The following is an 11,206-nucleotide window of genomic DNA, read 5'->3' as shown; positions in this document are numbered from 1 at the left end:
TGAGATGAGTCATTTTTTACTGATAAGGGCTGAGTTCTTCAAAAGCATTGCATCTTAACTGAGAGAGAGAGAGATAGTTCAGTGTGATGCTCGCTTGACCATCTCACAGTGATCTTTGTGTTGCGATGCTGTTGGGAAACTCATGCCAGACTGTCTAATGTAGCCAGCATCACACTGAATAAGGAAGCAGTGCATGGTGCAGCATTAAGATCAGCCCACATCCCTATTAGAGTGTAAGCTTTGGAGCCAAAATGGACACCCGGCGCACTTGGATTGTCGCCTCGGCTGCACTTCTTCTCTTTGCTGCTGTGGCTCTGCTCCTGCTCACTGTGCACGTGGAGGAGATCCAGGAACCTCCACAATATATGGTAATCCTGTATCTCTTACTGAAATCAACCTTTATGCACTTTATCTCTGTTCTCCTGTCCTTGATGCATTTCTCTTTCAGGAGAAGAACTTTTCAGTAACCTTTTCATGACTGTTCCAGCTTCAGCTTGCTGATTAGTGATTCGCTGAAAATATGCATTTTGTTTTCGCTATCCGAGCAGGTTTAGGATTAAAAAACAACTTTTGGCATTTGGTATGGTTGCTCACGTTCTTAAGTCTTTGCATCTTTGTAATTATGAGAAAGAATAATGAATGGACAGTATTTGTCTCTGGTGCATCAGTTAACCCTTTATTTACCAGCCAACTGTCCTACTTTAGCATTGCACATATTTTTTTTCTTCTTAAATTTATTCGAGGTTTATTTTGTTTTCCGAATACAACATGCTCAACCCGGAAATACTCTACACTTCAGCATTAGCCGTGTTCAGACTGGATTAGTTTTACATGTAATTATTACGACGGGATCACTCTATAAAACATTTCTAACACTTCGATAAGCTTTTATTATTAAATTCTTTTCAGAGCTCACTGCCTCACGTTTAAATGAAAAAAAAAAAAACAGCAACAACAGTGATGTCAGAACACTTTTTAAATGACTTTTATTGATGGGACACATGAGAACGAGTTTGAGAGACGAACCAGAGGAAGCCATGGCCTAATGGTTAGAGAAGCAGCTTTGGGACCAAAAGGTTGTCAGTTTCATTCCCTTTGTAAGTTTTCATTTAACGATGAAGCATTTTGTGCGAATCATAGGGAAAGTTCAAAATGGTATTTGGTTGTCATCAGTGGTGTAGCCAGAAATTAATGGCAATAGGGGATGAGGAAGTATACAAAATAAAAACACTGCAATTAACTGAATAGCACAGCGACAAAATCAGACAACTGCTTTTTTCTGTAGATAATTATTTTCGTCTGAGTTCCTGGATAGACCTGGTCATTCCATATCAAGGAAATCTGATTTAACATGCAATAAGTAATTAATTGTCATGATCTGAAAAACCAAACTTTATGTAACAAATTTGACAAGAGGGTTTTTGATCACTTTTGGTGCCAAACAAATCCGAATTTAATATATAGCTAGATTAGGTTTCTTTTTACGCCAACCTGTAATGCATTCCATGTTTTAATCAGGCTTGTAGTACTCGAGTCTGACTTGTGCCCTAATTTTAATGACTCGTGACTTGACTCGGACTCGGACTCGTGCATTAACTGCATTTGGACTTGTAAATTGGAGATGAGGACTCAGATATTTTCCTTATTTTTTGTAACATGTGTAATGGAAACTTCTAATAAACACTTCAGAACACTTAGCAGTTGTCTTTTCAGTTATTTATTATAGTAGATCATCTCATCTCATCTCATTATCTCTAGCTGCTTTATCCTTCTACAGGGTCGCAGGCAAGCTGGAGCCTATCCCAGCTGACTACGGGCGAAAGGCGGGGTACACCCTGGACAAGTCGCCAGGTCATCACAGGGCATAGTAGGTCATATAAAAGATATATAAAATAGGAAAGGAAAGAGAAGAAAAGAGAAGAAGACACCACTTCAGTGATGTGAGAGTACGCGCCTGCTCTGAGTTGTGTTTTCTTGGCTGTTATCTATTATACTCTAAAGGCATTTACTCACTGCTTGTGTCTTCATGTGATTGGCTCAAGATTTTCTATGAAGCTTTGCTAATGAGTGCATGCTTTGGTATGTGCAGGCAGATGCAAGTTAGAGAGAACTCAAGCTCCCTGCTTATCACCACCAAGGTCACAGAAAGGCAGTTACAGTACAGCATGTGGAAAACATCTCTTCTCAGTACACTAAGCCACTTTAGCTCAACATGAAAAACAGAGAGAATAATAATGTTCGTCCATTAAATTTCCCTCACGTTTCCCCCCTTTTTATCCTACAGGATAATAATTGCTAAAAGAAAAGAAATGTACACAGTTTCAGTGATATGAGTTCCCAGAGAGATTTGACTTAACACGTCATTGAGTGTACAGGGATAATGCTAAGGCTGTTTTGTAAGACATAGACGTCTTAAGTTAACGCTAGTAAGCTATATACATAGATCAGGAATAATAGAACAGGAAACAACCAGAAATGAAAGTGTTTTAAGTTCGGACTCATTCATGTCAACTGTGCTGATGACATTGAACAGTGGGTTATAGTCTTCGTGTGGGTTTGGAGGCCAGTCAGGCAAGTCGTCTGAGTCTATTTTCACCATCTGGTAACCAATATTTGTCAGCTGCCTCTGAAACACAGACATACAACATTGACAGAAAACAGGGAGCAAACATAGCATCACAATCACTAAACCTAGGACCGGTATAGTGGATAGAATCAGAGTCTTCCAGCCACCAAACCAACGCCACCAGCTGTCTTTGTCTCCTCCATGTTCGTCTGCTTGTAATTGTTCAGCAACCTTGCGCATCTTGTTCAGTGCCTCAGTGATGTTACCGAGTTAACCCTTGTCCTTCTTGACGTTTGTTGGTGCTCAGAGGGTGGGCACACCCTATCAGCCCTCGTCCCACCTCACTGGGACTTGGAGGAAACTCGAAACCCTAAGACTTATCTATCGGCCAGATACTGAAATACTCTCCCTATTGAGGGTGCGTGCGTGATTGATGTTATACTTGCACTGTTCCATGTAGTGATGCCTTTCTTCCTCACAAGCTTTACTAGCGTCCGGGTCACTTAGGCCTTCCATTTCCTCCTGCTCAGCCGGTTCAGGAACCCTCCTGCAGTGGCTAGCGTGGATCCACGTCACTCTGCCTGTGACCTTCACTGCCGTTGGGGTCGTGAGCAGGACCTGGACTGGGCCATTCCACCGTGGCTTGTTCCACTTGGTTCGTCGGAAATCCTTCACCACTATCCAATCCCCTGGTTGTAGATCGTGCAGAGGTCCCTCAGCGGGTTTGGGAAGTGCTTCTTTTACCTGTTTGTGGATAGATTTCAAAGCAGAGGACAACGTTGCACAGTAATTCAACATTGCATCATCACACAGTGTAGTGTCCGGCAGTGTTCCTTGAGCTGGCCCTATCCCTGTGTTGGGTACTCGTCCAAACAGAATTTCAAATGGGCTTAACCCATGTTTAGGCCTAGTTTGCGTCCTCATTTGTGTGAGTACTACAGGGAGGACCTTTGTCCATCCTAGCCCTGTTTCTGCACAAGCTTTGCTTAGTTTATTTTTTAAGGAACCCATTTTCCCTCTCTACTGCTCCCACACTGGCAGGATGGTAGGCACAATGTTGTATCAGGTCTATCCCTAGGAATGCTCCTATTTTCTTTAGGGCTGCATTAACAAAGGGTGTTCCATTGTCACTTGAGATTTTGCTAGGTATACCCCACCTAGGAATTATATCTCCCAGGAGTGCTTCGACTACCGCCTCTGAGTCCTGTTTAGCTGTGGGGAATACTTCAACCCATTTTGAAAACGTCAACTATTACCAGGCAATACCTTGTCCCTTCACTAGGTGTCAGTTCAATAAGTCCATTTGGAGATGATCAAATGGTTTGTCTGGTATTGGGTGTGCTGCTTGAGTTAGTTTGATACCTTGACCTGCATTATGTTGTGCACATATCAAGCATTGCTTGCAAAATTTCGCAGCATAATTTGAAAACCCCTTTGTGAACCATCTCTTTGTTACTTCTGCTACCATCTTCCCTTTTGACACATGGGTGAGCCCATGTGCCAATTTTGCATAGAAAGAGAACGTGTTTTGGTAAACAGGGACGGCCCGAGGGACAAACCCAGACCGAGTTTGCAAAGCTACAGCTGGCCCGTTTCCAGACTCATCTCTCGTCCTGGGTGGCAGTGCTCTGAAGGTCTGCTAGCTGTAAACAGGGGGTAGAAACCTGAGGAAAAACAAGGTTAAAGGGTGAACTGGAAGCTGAGGCTGCACACTTAGCTGCCACGTCCGCCCTGGCATTTCCTTGAGACACAAGATCAGTATTGTTAGTATGGGCAACACACTTACACACAGCAATGGCTCTAGGGAGTAGAATAGCATCCAACAACTCAGAGACCAGTTTATGATGTGCAGTGGGAGATCCTGTGCTAGTGAGAAAATTTCTGTGTTTCCAAATGATGCCAAAATTGTGCACAACGCCAAATGTGTACCTGCTGTCCATAAAAATATTGACAGATTGCCATGCAGCCAATTTGCATGCCTCGATAAGGGCACAGAGCTCTGCGGCCTGCGCGGACAAGTTTGAGGGCAGACACGACGCCTTGAGGACCTTGTGATCTGACACTACGGCAAAACCTACTTTGTTCTTTCCCGTCTCTGAGTCTCTGGAGGCTGAACCATCCACATAGAAGACCATGTCTGGATTTCCTAAAGAGTCGCTCTTTAAGTCTGCCCTGGGGGAACAAAAATCGTTAGTGAGAGCAACATAGTCATGTGGTTCTCCATCGTCCTCTGTAGGGAGAAGAGAGGCAGAATTCAGAACAGAACAATGTTTCACAATGATGTTAGGCATATCAAGTATGACAGTGTTATACTTTAACCATCTCTGTGCTGACAAATGTGATGTCTTTTTCTCCAACAGAAGCAGGGAGACAGCATGTGGGACCAAAAGGGTGAGGTTAGAATATCCCACAATATTTCTGCAAGCAGTTACTGCCTTTTCAGCTGCGGCAACTGCACGCAGGCAAACAGGAAGTCCAGCCGCCACTGGGTCCAATTTGCTGGAGAAGTAGACTACAGGTCTTAATCTATCCCCATGTTTCTGCAAAAGAACAGAGGTCATAAAACCCTTCTTTTCATCTACAGTTTGGACAAATGGTTTATTGGGGTCAGGCAGTCCCAGCATGGGTGTGGTCTGCAGAGCGCTCTTTAGGGACGTCAGGTGCACGCGGAACACCCACAGCATTGACTGCTTGCAGATCTTGGACAAACGTCCACTCATCGGGCTGGGACGGTTTTCTTGCCTTCTTAACTGGGAAAATAGAAAATAGCACACTGGAGAGTCCTGGCAAGGGACAATTACATCTGCCTTCAGCAATGAATCAAAGACTGGTCTTATACCTGCGATTGCTTCTGGTTTGAGTGGGTACTGGGTCTGTTTAGGCCTGAAATCTGATTTGGGGGTGATCACCACTGGTTCAGCATTCTTTATTAGGCCTACATCATGTTTACCCTTCGCCCAAACGGAATTTGGAATTCCCGCCAATTTGGGGTGCACCTCTGCTGGAGTTATGCCTGTGGAAACAGAGACAAACAGGCCACTATGGCCAGGGTCTCCAGGATCATCAGTGGCTAATATTACGCTGCGCTTAACATGCACACACATAGCATGACTTTGTTTGTAGACCCCAAGCTTTTGGCAAAACAACACACTAGGGTCCTCTGTTTGGGACCATTCATTGTCATTGACTGTGCACTTCTTAACCCATTTCCCCATGTCTTTCCAATGATCGGCTCGTGGCTTTGCTAATGAGACATGGGGTATAGAATTAACGATGTCAAAGAAATCATACTGGCAGCAGCCGACCTCAGAGTCCTCTGAGACGAGGCTGCGCATAACATGTTTGAGAGCACTGTGATGAACATTGATGCAATTGTTCGGACAACGAGTAAAATGGACCTGCACAACACAATAATGTTTAGACCAATATGTAGTTTTGAGGGTCAATCTTTCACGTGAGTGGGGGTCTGCAAACCAAGTCTTTTCAAACTCTACATCTTGCCCTTGGTGAACATGTGCTGTGCAATGTAAATCTTCCTCTTTCATATAATCTGTGTCAACTGATGAGGTGTTCAAGTGTGCGAGCTGTACAAGGTGTTTGGGAGTTTGTGCGAGTTGATCTGAGCAGAGCCGCCAGACATACACATACAGGGGGCTTCCAAACCCATACTGCACACCGCACATTTCAGTTAGTTCAATAGTTAGTCCATCTGGAGTGCACGTGAGATTTACTCCTAATTTGCACATTAAATCGCGTGCTAACAAATTTACTGGACATATATGTGAGATGAGGAATGAGTGGGACGTAACTATTCCTCCCTCGCTTTTACACGGGAGGTTGACTGAGAAAGTTTCGGTTACAGGTCGTCCTGAGATGCCCATCATCTGAATTTAATTTGAGCTGAGCGGTGGGTCTACTGGAAGTACCCCATGTTGTATGACTGAGTGTCCTGCTCCAGAATCTACTAAAAAAAATCAATACATGGCCACATACAGTGAGGGGCATACAAGGGAGTTTAGAGAAGGGAGTAGTTGTGTATTTTAACAAACTTAATGCAACTTCAGGTGTATCTATCTGGACTGGTGTATCGGGCGTTTCTGTGTAGTCTTGCTGTTGCATGCAGGTGCTGCTACTAATCAGAATCAGAAACCTGTTGCATGCAGGTGCTGCTACTAATGTGTTTAACGTTGTGTGAATGTTCCTGTCTATGTGTATGTGTATCATCAGGTGTGTGTGTGTGTGTGTGTGTGTGTGTGTGTGTGTGTGTGTTATCTCCCCTGTTCTCTGTGTGGGGCCCGTTCCTGGAGTCTGCCCATCAGTCTGCTTTGCTGTACTCCTCATGGGGCTTCTGCCTGCTACTGTGGAGACAATCTTGAGCAATGTGTCCCTTCTGATTGCAGTTGCAGCAGGTTGCATCTTTTATCCAGGACGGGTCACCCCAGGTCATCCTGCCTCGGCCCCTACCTCGACCTCTTCCTCTTTGTCCAGGCTGAGCAGTCTGGAGAAAAGTGAGAATGGCGGCATGTAGGTCTTGGTCTCTTTGTGTTGACTTTGTCTTCTCCTTCTCTTTCAGCAGCTTTTCTGCATGCACAGCGTACTGCTCGATCTTGGTGAGGCTCAGGAGTGTCCTCCACTGCAGCCAGGGTCACGGGCCTGGTCAGGCCACTGTGTTTCTCATGCGTGGTGGTGAGACAGGCGAGAAACGCTGACACCACTTCACCATCTTCTTGCTTACACATACTGATCTTAGTCATGTCTATGTTCAAGGGAAAAGCTTCGATCAGACGAGCACAGAGAGCAGTGAGGGTATTTCTGTACTCACTATTACCATCCGCTGGTCAGCTTCTGGCCACTCTCTGGAAACCTTGTTCCAATCTATACCCATCTTGGTCATGAGTAGGTGGTGAAGTTCATGGGTGGTCGGTCGGAATTCTCTGCAAAACATCAACAGTTCGTTACCAAATCTCTTTCCTCCTACCTCTCTCACATTGGGAAGAGAAGCCATGCTTTCCTTCATGTCAGCTGTCGTCCAGGGTCTGTGGACTAGAATCACGCTGTCAGCTCCAATCACTTCCACCATTGGAAGATGAAGGACTTCAGACTTTAGGTTACGGCCTTGTGGACCCACTGGTGAGCATGTGGCCAGGTCCAGGAGGGTGTCTCTTCTGTTGCCATATGCAAGACCGGATCTCGTGTGTGATGGAGAAGCGAGGGGAGGCGCTGACGCTGGAGGCGGCTGGTAGGCTGGAGAGATTCCAGAGGCTCAGTTTTTTTTTTTGCTTTGTCTCGACTTCTCCCCCTTTCTGTGGGTGAGGCGCAGTGTAAGTTTCTGAAGGAAAAACACCATTATAGTGGGATTTTACAATCGAAATGTCTGGTTTTGTGAGAAAAAAAAACCTAGTGAACAGAAAGATGGCACCACCATTGATCTGCTGATGGTACTGGCTAAATTTTTCCAGTTTTGTGCTTCAAAGCCTGACAAGTTCATGCATTTTGACAGTAGCAAGGGAGGTGACAGCACACACAAATGTGTTATTTAATGATTTAAGACATAGTCTTCTGTTACCATTAAACATCTTTATGACAGTTCCTCTGAGAAAGATTACAAGAAGAAGAAGAAACCTTTATTTGTCACATGCACACTTCAAGCACAGTGAAATTCATCCTTGGCATTTTACCCATCTGAAGCAGTGAACACACGCACACACTCAGAGCAGTGGGCAGCCACACCAGAGCACCCAGGGAGCAGTCAGGGGTCAGGTACCTTGCTCAAGGGTACCTCAGCCCAAGGCTGTCCCACGTCAACCAGTTAGTAACGTACAGTTAGCATGTCTTTGGATTGTGGGGGAAACCCAAGCAGACACGGGGAGAATATGCAAACTCCACACAGAAAGGCCCTCGCCGGCCGCTGGGTTCAAACCCGGAACCTTCTTGCTGTGAGGCGACCGTGCTAACCACTACACCACCGTGCCGTATAAGATACTAGTAATAAGGAGGAAACGACATTCAAAGGGAAGCCATGGCCTAAAGTTTAGAGCAGCAGCTTGGGTTGCTTTGGGATCAAAAGGTTGCCAGTTCGGTGTCCTGGACCAGCAGGAATGGCTGAAGTGCCCTCAGGCAAGGCACCTAACTCGCAACTGCTCCCTGGGCTGCTCTGGGTGTGTTGTATCTGGATAAGAGCGTCTGCTAAGTGCCTGTAATGTAAAAGGAAAAAGTGGTAATACAAGTAGAAACAGTTCTGATATGGATCCAGGAACCAAACTGTGGCAGTGGGGGCGTGGTCAAGTGTCGGTCTGTGAAAGGAGGGCGGAGCCAGGGAAGGTAAGTGGCAGAATCACTACACCTGAGGTGAATTAACCTGTTTGTGTGTCTTCCCAGCAACCACGCCCTATATAAGGAGAGAGAGAGAGAGCAGAGGAAGTGAGCTCTCCCGAACCAGATGATTGATGTGTGTGTATATGCGTGTGGCTGGGAGAGTGTATGTTTGCGACTGTAAAGTGCAAATAAAAAGAGTTTTTGGAACTCAGTTCTGGCCTGCCGTACTTCTGTGCTCCACCCACCCGCTCTGACCTCTACACAAACAAAGTGTTCTTTGATACAGAGTTGGGAAAACAGATGTTAGTTGCATGAAGAAAATATTTCTTCTATATTGGGGATACTTGTATTTCCAATAGAAACCTCCCAAAGGAGTACAGCTGCCCAGCCTATACACGCTCATGCGATAGTCAGTACTTTCAGTACATCTGCCTTGTGTCTCGCTTGATCCTATAATATATTTCTGATCATAACCACACTGTGTAGACTTCAACACTGTACCAAGAGATAAATACCATAATATGATTTATAAGCAGAATTGCAGCTCATATCTGAATATTAACGTGCTCTCTCTCTCTCTCTCTCTCTCTCTCTCTCTCTCTGCCCTGTGACAGTATGGGATTGTTCTGGATGCTGGTTCTTCTCACACGTCCATGTACGTGTACAGATGGCCAGCGGACAAACACAACGGTACAGGCGTGGTAACCCAGCACAGCAAGTGCAAGGTGAAAGGTCAGAGAATGCATCTTATTCTTTAAGTGGGCAGATAACATGAATAAGGAGTAAAACACTTGAGGACATGCTGTTTGTAGGAAAATAATCAACAATAGCTTGGTGTGATGTGACTCAGCATGAAGCAGGATCACTATCAGCACCCTGGAGTTGAATATTTAAATAATTTTGTCTGGCTTTTTTTCGTGGTATATCAGATATATTCCATTCAGCTAGCATGATATTGAACAAGTCGAAGACGAGTAGCTGAATGGAATATATCTGATATACTACGAAAAAAAGCCAAACATTATTATTATTATTATTATTATTATTATTATTAAGTTTTACATCTCCGATGTGTGACATCATGTCGTCTTGATAACCATGCAATATATATCATAAACCATATTCAACGCTCATTCTCCAATGGGTAGAGTGATGTAATACACGTAGGATAAGCGATATGCGAACAATATTGCATGCTGTCAAACCAAATGAATGAAACCTGCTAGAAGGGAATAGAACCCATGTTTTTATTCCATCAGAAAAGCGTCCTGTATGTATAATAATTTCTCACAATAACAGCACATCCGGAAGTGTTTAATCCCTCTTATATCACAACAATTTGCCAATGATTGCAGTTTTTTATTAGTGAACATGGTGTACTTAAAAAAAAACTATTTGTATTTATGTTTATTGTTGTAGAAATAAGTCAGAAACAAGTTAGCAGATACTGCCGAAACAGTCATTGCCCTGCCAACCTCTGACACTGGAGACTCCTTCCATAAATGTGTAAAAAAACAAACAAACAAAACAAAAACGCGTGTTTTCTTTATTAAATAACAACGCATTTTTTATCCATTAATGATGAACATTTGTTTATGTATGGAGTCTACAGCCTGTGAATTATCTCTTATTATAGAAATGATAGCATTATTGTTATCTCATCTCATTATCTCTAGCCGCTTTATCCTTCTACAGGGTCGCAGGCAAGCTGGAGCCTATCCCAGCTGACTACGGGCGAAAGGCGGGGTACACCCTGGACAAGTCGCCAGGTCATCACAGGGCTGACACATAGACACAGACAACCATTCACACCCACATTCACACCTACGGTCAATTTAGAGTCACCAGTTAACCTAACCTGCATGTCTTTGGACTGTGGGGGAAACCGGAGCACCCGGAGGAAACCCACGCGGACACGGGGAGAACATGCAAACTCCACACAGAAAGGCCCTCGCCGGCCCCGGGGCTCGAACCCAGGACCTTCTTGCTGTGAGGCGACAGCGCTAACCACTACACCACCGTGCCGCCCGCATTATTGTTTTTTTTTTTTAATTATTATTATTTCCTGTTATTTCAAGCAGATCTTATGCTGTAATTTGACAATCTCACTCTCAGAAAATAAAGTGCGTTACTGTACCTTTAGAGGTACAATGACTTGTCACTGGGGTGGTGCAGGACCCTCTAAGGCAGTGTTTCTCAACCACTGGGCTGCAGCCCACTGCGCCATCCAGTGGGCCACAAACTTTTTTTTTTCCAAGTTGTTCCAGAGCAGCTTTACGCTCTCATTTTCCATTACTGCAAGGGGTTTATGCTCATACCACTTTT

The 11,206-nt window shown here is 44.5% G+C and overlaps 1 protein-coding gene across 1 annotated transcript in view; it reads left to right on the top strand.

Moving 5' to 3' along the window:
• Positions 1–251: 251 nt before the first annotated feature.
• entpd2b (ectonucleoside triphosphate diphosphohydrolase 2b) overlaps positions 252–11,206 on the top strand; it is a 34,360-nt gene continuing 23,405 nt past the window's right edge. Inside the window, exons 1-2 of the mRNA XM_060934972.1 lie at positions 252–368; positions 9,496–9,613. Of these exons, the coding sequence (XP_060790955.1) occupies positions 252–368; positions 9,496–9,613 (235 nt within the window). The remainder of the gene's footprint in view (positions 369–9,495; positions 9,614–11,206) is intronic.

Source organism: Neoarius graeffei, chromosome 12, assembly GCF_027579695.1.
Source record: "Neoarius graeffei isolate fNeoGra1 chromosome 12, fNeoGra1.pri, whole genome shotgun sequence".
In the NCBI taxonomy this organism is placed as follows: domain Eukaryota; kingdom Metazoa; phylum Chordata; class Actinopteri; order Siluriformes; family Ariidae; genus Neoarius; species Neoarius graeffei.
This window is presented reverse-complemented; position numbering and strand designations above follow the sequence as displayed.